This window comes from Bombina bombina, chromosome 9, assembly GCF_027579735.1.
Source record: "Bombina bombina isolate aBomBom1 chromosome 9, aBomBom1.pri, whole genome shotgun sequence".
Lineage (NCBI taxonomy): Eukaryota > Metazoa > Chordata > Amphibia > Anura > Bombinatoridae > Bombina > Bombina bombina.
Window position 1 is genome coordinate 49,390,318 of NC_069507.1, and position 18,212 is coordinate 49,408,529.

The 18,212-nt window shown below is 37.4% G+C and overlaps 1 protein-coding gene across 1 annotated transcript in view; it reads right to left on the bottom strand.

Moving 5' to 3' along the window:
• Window positions 1-14,115: 14,115 nt before the first annotated feature.
• LOC128639863 (acetylcholinesterase collagenic tail peptide) overlaps window positions 14,116-18,212 on the bottom strand; it is a 52,223-nt gene continuing 48,126 nt past the window's right edge. The window contains exons 8-9 of the mRNA XM_053692079.1: window positions 16,898-16,948; window positions 14,116-14,216 (exon numbers count right to left, since the gene is read on the bottom strand). Coding sequence (XP_053548054.1) covers window positions 16,902-16,948 — 47 coding nt within the window. The 3' untranslated portion in view covers window positions 14,116-14,216; window positions 16,898-16,901. The remainder of the gene's footprint in view (window positions 14,217-16,897; window positions 16,949-18,212) is intronic.

The following is an 18,212-nucleotide window of genomic DNA, read 5'->3' on the forward strand; positions in this document are numbered from 1 at the left end:
TTTAGAGTCTTGGCTGAAGTGAGCGTTAGAAATCGAACAACAAGACTCCAGCCGCAGAAAAAAGTCAGGAGTTAAGAGCTTAAAGCTCTTAACTACTGTGCTCTAAAGTACACTAACACCCATAAACTACCTATGTACCCCTAAACCGAGGTCCCCCACATTGCCGCCACTCTAATTTTTAACCCCTAATCTGCTGAACGCACACCGCCGCAACCTACATTATCCCTATGTACCCCTAATCTGCTGCCCCTAACATCGCCAACCCCTATATTAAATTTATTACCCCCTAATCTGCCTCCCCCCAACGCCGCCGCTACCTACATACACTTATTAACCCCTAATCTGCCGACCGGACCTCGCCGCCACTATAATAAATGTATCAACCCCTAAACCGCCTCACTCCCGCCTCAAAAACCCTATAATAAATAGTATTAACCCCTAATCTGCCCTCCCTAACATCGCCGACACCTAACTTCAAGTATTAACCCCTAATCAGCCGACCGGACCTCGCCGCTACTATAAATATAAATGTATTAACCCCTAAAGCTAAGTCTAACCCTAACACTAACACCCCCCTAAGTTAAATATAATTTTTATCTAACGAAATAAATTAACTCTTATTAAATAAATTAATCCTATTTAAAGCTAAATACTTACCTGTAAAATAAACCCTAATATAGATACAATATAGCAAATAATTATATTGTAGCTATTTTAGGATTTATATTTATTTTACAGGCAACTTTGTATTTATTTTAACTAGGTACAATAGCTATTAAATAGTTAATAACCATTTAATAGCTGCCTAGTTAAAATAATTACAAAATTACCTGTAAAATAAATCCTAACCTAAGTTACAATTAAACCTAACACTACACTATTAATAAATTAACTAAACGACCTACAATTATCTACAATTAAATCAACTAAACTAAATTACAAAAAACAAACAAACACTAAATTACAAAAAATAAAAAAAGATTACAAGAATTTTAAACTAATTAAACCTACTCTAAGCCCCCTAAAAAAATAACAAAGCCCCCCAAAATAAAAAAATGCCCTACCCTATTCTAAAATAAAAAGTTAACAGCTCTTTTACCTTACCAGCCCTTAAAAGGGCCTTTTGTGGGGCATGCCCCAAAGAAAACAGCTCTTTTGCATTTAAATAAACATACAATACCCCCCCCAACATTACAACCCACCACCCACATACCCCTAATCTAACCCAAACACCCCTTAAAAAACCTAACACTAAGCCCCTGAAGATCTCCCTACCTTATCTTCACCACGCCGGGTATCACTGATCCGTCCAGAAGAGGGTCCGAAGTCTTCATCCTATCCGGCAAGAAGAGGTCCAGAAGAGGGTCCGAAGTCTTCATCCTATCCGGCAAGAAGAGGACATCCGGACCGGTAGACCTGTTCATCCAGGTGGCGTCTTCTATCTTCATCCATCCGACGCGGAGCGGGACCATCTTGAAGCAGCCGATGCGGATCCATCCTCTTCTTCCGGCGACTCCTGACGAATGAAGGTTCCTTTAAGGGACGTCATCCAAGATGGCGTCCCTCGAATTCCGATTCGCTGATAGGATTCTATCAGCCAATCGGAATTAAGGTAGGAAAAATCTGATTGGCTGATTGAATCAGACAATCAGATTCAAGTTCAATCCGATTGGCTGATCCAATCAGCCAATCAGATTGAGCTAGCATTCTATTGGTTGTTCCGGTCAGCCAATAGAATGCAAGCTCAATCTGATTGGCTGATTGGATCAGCCAATCGGATTGAACTTGAATCTGATTGGCTGATTCAATCAGCCAATCAGATTTTTCCTACCTTAATTCCGATTGGCTGATAGAATCCTATCAGCCAATCCGAATTCGAGGGACGCCATCTTGGATGACGTCCCTTAAAGGAACCTTCATTCGTCGGGAGTCGCCGGAAGAAGAGGATGGATCCACATCGGCTGCTTCAAGATGGTCCCGCTCCGCGCCGGATGGATGAAGATAGAAGACGCTGCCTGGATGAACATGTCTACCGGTCCGGATGTCCTCTTCTTGCCGGATAGGATGAAGACTTCGGACTCTGTTCTGGACCTCTTCTTGCCGGATAGGATGAAGATTTCGGGTATATATTTGATTCTGGAGGTGGGGGGGGGATTCTCCCCCATATTCTCTTTTTTCTTTCCCTTTTTTTTTCTTTCTTTCCTTTTACCCTGATTGGTTGTTATTTATTTGAAAATTAGCCACCTTAGCTGAATTTGCATTTGTGAAATAGATAGGGGCGATGCTGACCCGAAATCTTGGATGTATATGTTTTTCTTTTTTTATTCTTTTGGATATGCATTGGTCCTGCGTGACTCAGAAGCTGTTATTTTTATGTTATTATCATTTTTTGTTAAGTGGCTAAGACTAATAAAGATAATAAAAAAAAAAAAAAGGATGAAGACTTCGGACCCTCTTCTTGACGTATCGGTGATACCCGGCGTGGTGAAGATAAGGTAGGGAGATCTTCAGGGGCTTAGTGTTAGGTTTTTTAAGGGGTGTTTGGGTTAGATTAGGGGTATGTGGGTGGTGGGTTGTAAAGTTTTGGGGGGTATTGTATGTTTATTTAAATGCAAAAGAGTTGTTTTCTTTGGGGCATGCCCCGCAAAAGGGCCTTTTAAGGGCTGGTAAGGTAAAAGAGCTGTTAACTTTTTATTTTAGAATAGGGTAGGGCATTTTTTTATTTTGGGGGGGCTTTGTTATTTTTTTAGGGGGCTTAGAGTAGGTGTAATAAGTTTAAAATTCTTGTAATCTTTTTTTATTTTTTGTAATTTAGTGTTTGTTTTTTTTGTAATTTAGTTTAGTTGATTTAATTGTAGATAATTGTAGATAGTTTAGTTAATTAATTTATTGATAGTGTAGTGTTAGGTTTAATTGTAACTTAGGTTAGGATTTATTTTACAGGTAATTTTGTAATTATTTTAACGATGTAGCTATTAAATAGTTATTAACTATTTAATAGCTATTGTACCTAGTTAAAATAAATACAAAGTTGCCTGTAAAATAAATATAAATCCTAAAATAGCTACAATATAATTATTTGTTATATTGTAGCTATATTAGGGTTTATTTTACAGATAAGTATTTAGCTTTAAATAGGATTCATTTATTTAATAAGAGTTAATTTATTTCATTAGATAAAAATTATATTTAACTTAGGGGGGTGTTAGTGTTAGGGTTAGAGTTAGCTTTAGGGGTTAATACATTTATTATAGTAGCGGCGAGGTCGGCAGATTAGGGGTTAATACTTGAAGTTAGGTGTCGGCGATGTTAGGGAGGGCAGATTAGGGGTTAATACTATTTATTATAGGGTTTTTGAGGCAGGAGTGAGGCGGTTTAGGGGTTAATACATTTATTATAGTGGCGGCGAGGTCCGGTCGGCAGATTAGGGGTTAAGAAGTGTAGGTAGGTAGCGGCGACGTTGGTGGGGGGCAGATTAGGGGGTAATAAATATAATATAGGGGTCGGCGATGTTAGGGGCAGCAGATTAGGGGTACATAGCTATAATGTAGGTTGCGGCGGTGTACGGAGCGGCAGATTAGGGGTTAATAATAAAATGCAGGGGTCAGCGATAGCGGGGGTGGCAGATTAGGGGTTAATAAGTGTAAGGTTAGGGGTGTTTAGACTCGGGGTACATGTTAGGGTGTTAGGTGCAGACTTAGGAAGTGTTTCCCCATAGAAAACAATGGGGCTGCGTTAGGAGCTGAACGCTGCTTTTTTGCAGGTGTTAGGTTTTTTTTCAGCTCAAAGTGCCCCATTGTTTCCTATGGGGGAATCATGCACGAGCACGTTTTTGAAGCTGGCCGCATCCGTAAGCAACGCTGGTATTGAGAGCTGAAGTGGCGGTAAATATGCCTGTACGCTTCCTTTTTGGAGCCTAACGCAGCCCTTCAGAGAACTCTCAATACCAGCGTTATTTAAAAGGTGCGGGGGGAAAAAAACATGCGTAGCTAACGCACCCCTTCTAACGCAAAACTCTAAATCTAGGTGTAAGAGTAGATTGACCCCCTCAGACACACCTTCACAGGCAAAAAAAATAAAATAATAATATTTAAGGGTCACAAAAAATATGACACAAATTCTTAGTTCTGCTTTTTTTACAGGGGTCACAAAGACTAAACAATCACTGTGTAGAATTCACTTCAAGATATAACCAAAATAGAAATAGGAAGGGATATAAAATGGCACACACAACCCAAAATTGTGATTTAACACAAATGTAAATTGGACAAACTATTGGTTCAGCTTTATTTGTGTAAATAGAAACTCTACTTAGAAATGAATACAAGAAAACAGTTTGGATGCACATAATTAAATCGTTTGGATGCACATAATTAAATTGTTTGGATGCACATAATTAAATCGTTTGGATGCACATAATTAGGAAAGTATGAATTAATCTGAAGTTTTAACTTGAAAAAAATATTGTGAAGTTGGAAAAAGCGACAGTACAAAATGTTGGCACTGAGAAATGACATCTTACAAATATAAAAAGCAATTTAAAGTGTAATACATTTTGAAGTGTTTGCTACCAAAATAAAAACTCATGTAAAGCCACTTATAATACCTACCATACCTTGGCCGTAGTTGAAACAAAGTCTGTGACTGTGCTTTAGTGGTTGCCTGTTACTTCTTAAGGTAATAATTTATAATCATTGTTTCTTTTTCTTGTTCTTTTATTCCCCATAGATGCTAGAGGGTATCTTGCTTAAAGTGTTTAGCAGTGTTTAGCAGTGGGGCGTTTGGTGGCTAATGGCAGTTAGGGGAATTAAGTGTTGTTACAGGTTCAAATCCCCAAATCCAGATTTCCAAGATCCAAACTTATTCTGAAATCCAAACTTTTTAATTGATATATTTTATAAAATAAAATTATCACAAATTACTATTTTTCCCCACCTGTATGTCACAATCTTCTCTGCCTGTGTTTTTTTGTGATTTCAAATGCAATTACCAGTCTATATTTATTTAAAACAATAAATATTACCTGTACTATCTTTCTGAGGGTACTATGCTTATGACCGATAAATATTGCTCTAATGACATAAGTTGTTGTTTACATTTGATTTCATCCCCTCTCCAAACTGTCCCATTTTAAAGATGCAAATATTCCAAAATCCAAACAGTTTCCAGTTACAAGTAGTTTGGATGAAGGGTTTTCTATGTTTTCTATGTGTGTTTATATTTGATTCTAATGCACAATATGCATGTTCTTATTTGTTTCTAATAACTGTTTTTTCCCTGCCCATGACCTGAATAACCACATGTACCTGTGGCAAACAAATGAAATGTTACAACATGTGACTTATTGATACACCAATGTGTTCCTTATCCAAAGCAGAGTTGTGGGAGGGTGCAGTAGTATTCTGCAGTGTAATGGGTGGCATGGCTTCTGATTGGCTGTATCACCTCCTATGTAAGTGATGAAAAAAATAGCCAGAGGTCATAGAAAGGAACAGGTCTTTAAAACTTTGTAAACTATGTATTTGATAATAACACTGCAGTTTAAAGTATACAATAAACTGCTATAAATTAATATAAAGGGGGTTTCCCTTTTGTTGCTTTAAATTGATGCCTAATCAATTATGCATTCACAATGGCTCATCAGATATATGGCATTACCCATGCTACACTTGATTTGAACAAAAATCTACACTTCAAAGCAGGAGTAAGGGGTGTATTTGTGAACTTTTTGCTTATTCTGCTTTTAATTACTGGAAACCTGGATTTAAATTGATTAAAGGGACATGAAATCCAAAAAATGTATGTCAAGATTTAGATACAGAATACAATTTTAAACAACTTTCCAATATGCTTCTATTGCCTAAATTGCTTTTGTTCTCTTTTATCAAAAAGAATACCTAGTTAGACTTAGGAGCAACAACACACTTCTGGGACCTAGCTGCTGATTGGTGGCTGTACACATATACCTCTTGTGATTGGTTCACCCAATGTGATCGGCTAGCTCCCAGTACATCGCTGCTTCTTCAACAAAGAATACCAAAGGAATTAAGCTAATTTGCTAATTGAAGTAAATTAGAAAGCTGTTTAAAATTGCATGCTCTATCTGAACCATGAAAGAAAAAATGTGGGTTTCCCATCCGCTTAAAGCTGCTAAGTTTTTAACTTCAGTTTTTAACTGTGCACCTGCTACTAGTCTGTTCATGTGCTACCTAGTTATACATATCTAGCCCAGCAGTTTACAGACTGTGTCAACAGTACATAATCTATGACACACAATATACAGTACATATATTTATCTATTTGTGCTAATAGCAAAACTTTTAACAAACTATTCCAGTGAATGAGTAGGGGGCCTCTGCATATTTATGGTATATGGAGGTCATAGTGCAGAGTTTAATATCAATGGTGCAGTGCAACACCCCACCTGTGCAGAGGTTCTGACAATACATATAAATATATAATATGGCGGTCATGATGCAGAGTTTCAGATCACTGAAAACAGGGCACATCCCTACTTGTGCAAAATAAAAAAAACATACACCCAACTGCCTTCCCCAGTATGTGCCAGGGGCTCATACACACTGTGCAGCTTCCAACTTCTACAGAGGAACAGACTATACTCCCAGCTGCCTTCCCCAGTATGTGCCAGGGGCTCCTACAAACAGTGCACCTACCATACTTGTTTAGAGGAACAGACCATACTCCCAGCTGCCTTCCCCAGTATGTGCAAGGGGCTCCTACAAACAGTGCACCTCCCATCAGGGGCGGTTCTACACAGGGGCCCACAGGGGCCAGTGCCCCAGTAAAACTGTCCCTGGCCCCCCCCTGAGCTGACTGAAAAATACCGTACAAGATCAAGGCTATTTATCTGCTTCCCTGTCCCTGAAACGCTGTCTAGTCAAAGCATTGGGTTAACAAAGTGAAGTAAAACTTGTGTCCCCTCCCCTTTCAGAGATGTGCTATCTGAACTATGAAGCACTAGTTAACCTCTTAAGGACATATGACGGAATTTTTCCGTCATAAAACAATTGAGTAAACTGAAAGCTGTGTCCTTAAAGGGTTAAGTGCATATACTTTTTTTTTTAATTTAATTTTTTTCTACTCAGTGTGTGTATGTATATGTGTATGTGTGTGTGTGTATATATATTTATATACTGTATATATATATATATATATATATATATACACACATATATATATATATACAGTATATATGTGTGTGTATATATGTATATATATATTTATATATATATATATATATATATATATATATATATATATATATATATATATATATATATATATATATATATATATATATATATGTGTGTGTGTGTGTATATGTGTATGGTTGTGTGTGTATGTATATATATATCTACGTTTGATGTGAATCCGCCCTCCAGAGGCCAACCACCTGAATGTTCTGAGTAAATATAAAGACTTCACAATAACAGCAAACAAACAGGATTTCAAGTGAGTCAAATTTGACTCATTTGAAGAAATCCTGTTTGTTTGCTGTTATTGCAAAGTATATATATATATATATATATATATATATATATATATATATATATATATATATATATATATATATATATATATATATGTGTGTGTGTGTGTGTGTGTGTGTGTGTGTGTGTGTATGTATGTATGTGTGTGTGTGTATGTATGTATGTGTATATGCGTTTGTGTGTATGTGTATATATATGTGTATGTATGGTGTGTGTGTATGTATATGTGTGTGTGTGTATATATATATATATATATATATATATATATATATGCCCCCCTGATTAAACACTGTGATACAAACAGTGCACCTCCGTACTTGTGCAGAGGAACAGACCATATTCCCAGCTGCCTTCCCCAGTATGTGCCAGGGGCTCCTACACACAATGCACCTCCCCTACTTGTTCAGAGGAACAGACCATACTCCCAGTTGCATTCCCCAGTATGTGCCCGGGGCTCATACACACAGTGTACCTCTCTACTTGTGCAGAGGAACAGGCCATACTCCCAGCTGCCTTCCCCAGTATGTGCCAGGGGCTCATACACACAATGCACCTCCCCTACTTGTACAGAGGAACAGACCATTCTCCCAGTTGTCTTCCCCAGTATGTGCCTGGGGCTTAAACACACAGTGCACCACCCCTATTTGTGCAGAGGAACAGACCATACTCCCAGTTGCTTTGCCCAGTATGTGCCAGGGGTTCCTACACACACTGTACCTCTCAACATGTGCAGAGGAACAGACCATACTCCCAGTTGCCTTTCCTGGTATGTGCCAGGGGCTCCTACACACAGTGCACCTCTCTACTTGTGCAGAGGAACAGACCATACTTACAGTTGCCTTTCCTGGTATGTGCCAGGAGCTCCTACACACATTGCACCACCCTTACTTGTACAGAGGAACAGACCATATTCCCAGCTGCCATCCCCAGTATGTGCCAGGGGCTCCTACACACACTGCATCCCCCCCCTACTTGTGCAGAGGAAGACTATACTCCCAGCTGAACCTCACTGACGAGGCCCACAATAGTCCGAAATGTACATCTGGGATTTTGCTGTTTCTCTCTTTCAGAGAGGGATTACCTGGTATTTCGGGGCTGGACTGGACTGGACTGTACTGTGAAGTCAGGATCAGACTGATATGCTACAGGAAAGTTCTTCTTCTCTCTTTTTATTTACACACTGCACCTCTCTACTTGTGCAGAGGATCAGACCATACTCCCAGCTGCCTTCCCCAGTATGTGCCAGGGGCTCCTACACACACTGTACCTCTCAACATGTGCAGAGGAACAGACCATTCTCCCAGTTGCCTTCCCCAGTATGTGCCAGGGGCTCCTACAAACAGTGCACCTCCCTACTTGTGCAGAGGAACAGACCATATTCCCAGCTGCCTTCCCCAGTATGTGCCAGGGGCTCCTACACACAATGCACCTCCCCTACTTATGCAGAGGAATAGACCATACTCCCAGTTGCTTTCCCCAGTATGTGCCAGGGGTTCCTACACACAATGCACCTCTCAACATGTGCAGAGGAACAGACCATTCTCCCAATTGCCTTTCCTGGTATGTGCCAGGGGCTCCTACACACACTGCACCTCTCTACTTGTGCAGCAGAACAGACCATACTCCCAGCTGCCTTCCCCAGTATGTGCCAGGGACCTCCCTAAATGCATATATAGAAAGAAGCGCTCTACCAGGAACAAGCAGCTCAGTAGCTTGTTCTATAGTGAGTTACGACCTAGGTGCAGCATCTTTTAGTCCCATGGGCAGCATTGCATCTTTTCAGTTCGTTTTCAGGCTATAAGGTAAACAATACTAAATCAGATTTTTTTTAGTTCTATAAGAATGAGAAGGCAAAACATAATATCCCTTTTTAGGAAGCCAATACCTATTATAACATACCAATCATTGATATAAGGCGAACTATCTGCCTATAATATGGAAATTAGAGCAAGATCCAATCAGATGGGCATTGTTCCCTTTTTCTCTGACATCAAAACTTAATTTTTATTATTTATTTATTTTCAAAAGTATTATATCTTATGCAGAAAGTAAACTGCGTATTGCACTAGATAAATTGATGCATTCCCCTCTCTTCAGGTGTATAATTTACTATGCCTAGGCAAGATTGCTGTTGACGGGTCAACAAAGGATATTTATACTTCCCTTATTATTATGATTTCACCATATTCTTTGAAGGCTATGTCATTCTGTCCACTGAAAGATATACCTAATGAAACTCATAAACTAATGATTTCTCAAATGTAATAAAGGCATTGCAAGATATCCTAATCAGACTGGGGATTAATCCTTATATCTCTTATCTTGTACCAATGGTTGGACACCCTCAGTTTTCTTCAGGGTTAAATAATATGGTATTTAAGAAATGGGCTGAAAATGGATTGCAATACTTAAAGGGACACTGAACCCAAATTTTTTCTTTCATGATTCAGATAGAGCATGCAATTTTAAACAACTTTCTAATTTACTCCTATTATCAATTATTCTTCCTTCTCTTGCTATCTTTATTTGAAAAAGAAGGCATCTAAGTTTTTTTTGTTCAATACTCTGGACAGCACTTTTTTATTGTTGGATAAATTTATCCACCAATCAGCAAGAACAACCCAGGTTGTTTACCAAAAATGGGCCGGCATCTAAACTTACATTCTTGCATTTCAAATAAAGATACCAAGAGAATGAAGAAAATTTGATAATAGGAGTAAATTAGAAAGTTGCTTAAAATGTCATGCTCTACCTAAATCATGAAAGAAAAATGTTTGGTTCAGTGTCCCTTTAAAGGGACATGAAACCCAAAATTGTTCTTTCATTATTCACATAGAGCATACAATTTAAAAAAAGTTTCCAATTTACTTCTATTAACAAATTTGCTACTCATGTTATTCTTTGTTGAAGAGATACCTAGATAGGTAGCGTGCACATGTCTGTAACACTACATGACAGGAAGTAGTGCTGCCATCTAGTTCTCTTGCTAAGTTTATAACATTGTTTCAAAGCTCCTGCCATATAATGCTGCAGACACATGCACACTCCTGAGCTTACTTTCCTGCTTTTAAACAAAGGATAACAACAAAACAAAGACAATTTGATAATAGATGCAAATTAAAAAGTTCAAAAATGTTCTGCATCATGAAAGAAAATTTATGGGTTTTATGTCCCTTTAAATGAATGAAGGGAAATCTATGAGAGTTTTTACTTTTGAGTGACTAAAACTAGAATATAATCTCTCTAACAAGGATTTCTATCCTTTCTTACACATCCAACACTGGTTTTGCAATACAATTCAAGACTCTGACCCCAATTGGGAACACATGGAAGTTAAAGGGGCAGTATACACAAATGTTCATATAACTGCATGTAACAGACAATACTATGAAGAAGAATAAGCACAGATACTGATCTAAACATCCAGAATAAAACCTGCGCTTACAAAATGGGACCCTCTTCCTCCTGTACTAGATTTGTTTATTCTGTTATGTTTTTGTATCTTATCACAAATCCCTGTCACTGTATATTCCTATCTCTGTACCCAGTACTGCGGCGTTGTGTGGTGCTATACAAAATAAATTAAAATAATAATAATACATTCATCTCCAAATGTCTCATAAAATGTTAATTTATTTATAGTAAAAATACTTTACAATGCACTTTCATTGTTGATTTTGTAAGCTTTAACTGCAATATGACTCTGAAAATCGCAGCTTTTCCATTGCCACAAGAGAGACTGTACTGCACGTCATAGACATCAGATCCTCATACCAAGGATGTGTTACACAATGGTGTTGTATAAGTGCTTGAGCATATTTAGGTATTTCCTTAATTGGTCACAGTGGAGGAGGTATTCCAAGTGGTATGTAATTGGAGTGTTCAAAATTCAAAATGACAATTTATAAAATGATTTAAAAACATTTAGAGGTTCATCACTATCTTGCGTTTGATCAGACGTTATTGTCAGGGTTTTTTCCAGTAATCACAATCCTAAAATGATAATCTGCCTCTTTAATCTCCTCATAAAAACCAAATACGCAGGATTAAGGATAAACAAAATGGCTTTATATAACCTGTTGAAATAACTTTATCTTGACTGATCCCTTTTATTCGTGTACAAAGATACTAATAGGTGATGTATGCAATTAACTGTTTAACGTGGACTTCAAAACCATAGAGTTATGTGTGTGTATGTCTCTGGGATTTCAATATAGGCATGATCGGTATAGTGGGTATGTGTGTTTCTATTGTTATTGATTTTTCTTTGTTTTTTTAAAATGTAAGTGCTTATTAATACTTTATTTTAAGGGACCCAAATGATGAAGCACTTGGAAGTGATGCAGCATAGCTGTAAAATGCTGACTAGAAAAGGAAAATATCACCTGAAATTTTCCTAAATATTCACACCCCATTGTAAAGGGACTTTAAGCCACCAATCAGGATACTAGCCCCAGGACTTGCAAGAGAGTGTGCATCTGGAATGTGCAGACACAGTCATGTTATTTTACTATTCACTTTAAGGAAGTTTACTATGAAATCTCACAAGATTTAAAGGGACATTAAACCCAAACATTTTCTTTCATGATTCAGACAAAGAATACAATTTTAAATAACATTCCAATTTACTTCTATTATCTAATTTGCTTCATTCTTTAGATATCTTTTGTTAAAGAAATAGCAATGCACATGGCTGAGCCAATCACATGAGGCAAATATGTGCAGCCACCAATCAGAAGCTACTGAGCCTATCTAGATATGCTTTTCAGGAAGGAATATCAAGAGAATGAAGCAAATTAGATAACAGAAGTAAATTAGAAAGTTGTTTAAAATAGTATTCTCTATCTGAATCATGAAAGAAAAAAAATGAGTTTAATGTCCCTTTAAGTGAAATATCATGAGATCACTGCAAAGCAAAGCATGACCTTAGCACTGCTGATGCTGATTGGCTATTGTTTTTTTTGTTTTGGTTTTCAACTTGCAGTTGGACAGTAGCTGAAGGATAACTGTTACCAGAGCACTTACTCTGGTGAGCTGAGGAGATTGTGAGGTAAAATATCTTCATTTTTTACATAGAGATGCTCAGGTGATATTTTCTTGTCAGCTTTTTACAGTTATACTGCATCAGTTTAAAAAATTAAGCATATAGGTATTATACCCCTTTAACTTTAGCTGATCTAGCAAATAAAGATACCATTGGGTTCAGTGTCCCTTTAAGTATGAAGAATTTGGACATTTTCTCTGAACCAATAAATGTAAAAATTTCTGCTAATAATGATAATTATCAAAGGATAGATTGTGATCCACCCGCTATTTTTCATTAATAAAAGGACAGTAAATATAGAGTGTGCAATTTTAAACAACTTTGCAAATTACTTAAATTTTCTAATTTGGTTTGTTCTCTTGGTATCCTTTTTTGACGATCATCATACCTAGGTAGGCTCAGGAGCAGCAATTCTCTACTGGTGACTAGCTTTTAATTGGTGGCTGCACATATATGCCTTTTGTCTTTGGCTAACAAAATGTGTTCAGCTAGCTCCCAGTCGTGTAGTGTTGCTCCTTTAACAAAGGATAACAAGAGAATGAAGAAAATTAGAAAATTGAAATTGAAACATCTATAGGCCTCTAGTTATTAAGGTCTGGCGGACCTGATCTGACAGTGCGGATCAGGTCTGCCAGACCTCGCTAAATATGGCGAGCAATACTCTCGCCGTATTCAGCATTGCACCAGCAGTTCACAAGAGCTGCTGGTGCAACGCCGCCCCCTGCAGACTCGCGGCCAATAGGCCGCCAGCAGGGGGGTGTCAATCAACAAGATCGTAACTCGGACAGGTTATGGAGCAGCGGTCTTTGTGACCGCTGCTTCATAACTGCTGTTTCTGGTGAGCCTGCAGGCTCGCCAGAAACACGGGGCATCAAGCTCCATTCAGAGCTTGATACATATGCCCCATAGCTTTTATTAGAAGTATTTTTGCTAATTCATTTATATTACAAAAATGCTTCCAATCAAAACTGAAATACATCCATGTGCAATCCAATAGACCCTGGAATGTCCCTTTAATGTCTATTGTGACATGCTCCTTCAGCACAAAATCTTGACATGAAGATGACATTTAAAGGTTCATTGTTTAGAATGTAAAAAACAGACAGACACCAACACATATATTATATAGAAACCATATAGATTATTTAGTTAAACAGACACCAACACATATATTATATAGAAACCATATAGATTATTTAGTTAAACAGACACCAACACATATATTATATAGAAACCATATAGATTATTTAGTTAAACAGACACCAACACATATATTATATAGAAACCATATAGATTATTTAGTTAAACAGACACCAACACATATATTATATAGAAACCATATAGATTATTTAGTTAAACAGACACCAACACATATATTATATAGAAACCATATAGATTATTTAGTTAAACAGACACCAACACATATATTATATAGAAACCATATAGATTATTTAGTTAAACAGACACCAACACATATATTATATAGAAACCATATAGAACATACTTTTACAATTTACATTTTTTTGCTGACAGCTGATACAAAATAGAAAACGCTGTATATAAAGACAAACTCATTAACTTTAATTATAGGATAAAATGATTATCTCGTCCTGATCATTATACTTGTTGTTGACTATCCAATATATACTCTCCCAGTTACTCTGAAAAAGAAATAAACAACATTTACTACATCTATAACCGGAAATGTTATTTTAAACTTCTATAATCTCAAAAATGTCAGGTCATACTAACTTTAAAAATAACTAAACAACAATTTGCACAAAAAATTAAAGGGACATTAAACTTAATTGCTTATTGTTATAATTCAGAGAGAACATGCAATTTTAAACAACTTTCCAATTTACTTATATCTAATTTGTTTTGTTCTCTTGGTATCTATTGATGAAAAGCATACCTAGGTAGGCCATGAGCTCATGATCGGTGGCTGCACATATATGCCTCATGTTATTGGCGCACCTGTGTGCTGTTTCTTCAACAAAGGATACCATGAGAATGAAGCAAATAAGAAGTAAATTTGAAAGTTGCTTAAAATAGTTTTCTCTATCTGAATCATGAAAGAAAACATTTGGGTTTCATGTCCCTTTAAAGATACAGTAAAGTCATAATTAGACATTCATGATTTAGACAGAGCATGCAATTTTAAACAACTTTCCAATTTACTTATATTATTTAATTTGCTTCCTTCTCTTGTTATTTTTGCTGAAAGGTTTATCTAGGTAAGCTCAGGAGCAGTAAAGAAACTAGGTTCTAGCTGCTGATTGGTTGCTGCATATAGTTACTGATTGTGATTGGCTCAACCATGTGTTCAGTTAGAAACCAGTAGTGGATTGCTGCTCCTTCAACAAATGATACCGAGAGAATGAAACAAATTTGATAATAGAAGTAAACTGGAAATGGTTTAAAGTTGTATCTTCTACCTAAATCTAAAAATATTTTTTTTGGTTTCATGTCCCTTTAAGGCTGTTTATTTGGGTTTAAACTAATAGCAAGTGCATGTTTGTACAAAACTAATAAATAAGTTCTTCATTGGCTGATAATGACAACTCTCAAAGCCCCATTGGTGGAGAGTGCAAACTCCACAAGAATAAAAACACTTGAACATAAAATAGTTATATGATTTAGAATGATAATAAAATAACATAAATGGGAACAGTACACTATGGTTGTGTAACCCCATGATGCCCTTTTAATAATAAGTACAACATAAATTAACTTTGAAAAGGGTCCTTATTACTCTTAAAGGGACATAAAACCCAACATTTTTCTTTCATAATTTAGAAAGAGCATGCAATTTTAAGCAACTTTTAATTTATTTCTATTATCTAATTTGCTTTATTATCTTGATATTCTTTGCTGAAAATCATATCTAAATAGGCTCAGTAGCTGCTGATTGGTGGCTGCACATAGAGGCCTTGTGTGATTGGCTCACCCATGTGGATTGCTATTTTTCTACAACGGATACCTAAAGAATGAAGCAAATTAGATAATAGAAGTAAATTGGAATGTTGCTTAAAATTATATTATCTATCTGAATAATGAATGAAAAATATTGGGTTTAATGTCCCTTTAAAGTGATACCAATCTCTGAGCACAATTAGCTATTTGCTAGATGTCTGTTTCTCCAGTGAATGTCTGTTAAAGGGACATGAAAACCTAAAAAAACATTTTGTGATTCAGATAAATAATACATTTTTAAACAACTTCCTAATTTGCTATTATGACATTTGCTTCATTCTCATGTTATTTTTTGTTGAAGATATATCTAGATAGGCAGTGTGTACATGTCTGGGCACTACATGACAGGAAATAGTGCTGCCATCTAGTGCTCTTTCTAATGTAAAACATTGTGACAAAACTGCTGCCATATAGTATTGCAGACACGTGCACACTCTCAAACTTACCTTCCTGCTTTTCAACAAAGAATTACAAGAAAACAAAGAAAATTGCTAATAGAAGTAAATTATGTTCTATCTGAATCGTGAAAGAAACATTTGGAGGTTTTATGTCCCTTCGATGCTCTTAATATCACTGCATGGAACCTGTCTGCCTGTGATCAATGGCTGAAATCAGCCCCAGCTGGTAAAATGTAAGATTGCGTAACAGCTCTCTTGTGCACTGCCACCCCAGATCTCTGAGAGATTGAGAGTAGTCATGTGAGAGCAGGGGTTGTCAATCCACAGAGATTTTAATCCACTACCTCTGAGGTAGAGGAGAGCTTAGGAAGTAGGATCCTAAAGACTACTGCTTTTTAAACTGCAGTTTACACTAGGGGGCCGAATTATCATTGTGCGAGCGGATATGATCCGATATTGCGGATCATGTCCCCTGCACATCGATAAATGCCGACAGCATACACTCTCAGCATTTATCATTGCACCAGCAGTTCTTGTGAACTGCTGGTGCAATACCGCCCCTACAGATTCACGGCCAATCGGCCGCTAGCAGGGGGTGTCAATCAACCCGATCGTATTTAATCGGGTTGATTTGTCGATTTCTGTCCGCCGCCTCAGAGCATGCGGACAGGTTATGGAGCAGCGGTCTTTAGATCGCTGCTTCATAACTTGTGTTTCCGGGGAGCCTAAAGGCACGCCAGAAACACGGGGCATCAAGCTCCATTCGGAGCTTGATAATTTGGCCCCTAGGTCTACGAATCTGCATTATCAGCTTCATAAATAAGCCCATCAAACTGTGCACTGATTGGCTTTTTTTTGTTTGCCTGATAATTAAACACTGAGTTTAAGGGAGAGGTTTTGTGTAATTTCTAATAATTACATAATAATTACATAATAATAATAATAAATCACTAACTTGTGTTGCTTACAGTTTTATTTGCCAGCGAACATACTCAGCTCTCTCCGCATATGCAAATTAGCTGTACAAAAAATAAAAAATAAATCAGGTTATACTTATTCATCTACAGCACATTCATGTAAAGCAAATTATTTTCTTTAAAACTCTTTCAAGAAAAAGTGTAATTCTTTCAGGATTTAATTAACACTCCATGCCCAATAATGTAGTTATAGCCATGTCTTGAGGTATCATATTACATATTACAATGCCTTTTATGCCCCAAACTAGGGTGCTGTAGGGCCTCCTGATTTTCCTTGAAAAGATGTCCATTTTTAACTTTTTTTTGTTCAAAAAAATTGGAGTCAATCACATTCCTTTAGAAAAACGTATCTATTGTTTGTCAACAGAGAAACACCATTAACGTCATTGGGGATTTTTGTAGATAGATTTTTTTTTTTTTAATAAAGAATTGTTATTGACTCCACTGCGTTACTTTCATTTAGAATCTTTACCAGTTGCTCCATAGTTTCGACTCTGTGTAGATGGGGCACACATGCTTTAACTGAGAGACAGGAGCTACCATGGAGTGAGCAGAACAGCTTGTGTTTTGCTGATGGGAATTTTCTAAAAAAGATGGCTTTTTCTGTGGAGTGAGCAATGGGCTTTGCGGCACACTACTTTGGTGCATGAAAAACCACTCTGCCTGTTAACCCCTAAACTGCTGGATTGATATACTGCTGCTAAACTCTGCTTCTCTGACCACTCTGCCTGTTATCCCCTAAACTGCTGGATTGATATACTGTTGCTGAACTCGTCTGAGCTTGTCTGACCATTCTATTGTTTTACCCCTGAACTGTTATACTGCTGGATTTCTCTTTGTTGCTGACTCCTGCCTATTCCTGGTCCTTCTATTGGTTTACCCCTGAACTGCTATTCTGCCGGATTTCCTTCCTATTGCCGCTAAGGACTGCCCTGCCTACTGTGAGTACTGCTTACCTCGTTTTACAAACTTTCTCTGCTCTGGGATATTTCCTATCACTCCACTTGATGCGGGGATAAGAAGACTACTGGCCAAGTTTGGTTTGATAGAGGAATATCCCACAAGCATTATACTTGGGCTATGGATCCAAATGAGGTTGCAAGAGCAGTCCATCTTCAGGGACAGATGCTGGGAACCCATACCGTACACTTGCAGAATGTGGAATCTAAACTAGAGACTATATCTGCTATGATCCTCATTGGTTGCAGAAAAGAATACTACTCCTGTCGTTGCGCAGCCAGTCCCAGCTGCCAATGCTGCATCCTCTTCCCCTGCTTCTGGAAACATACACCGGATACCTTTGCCT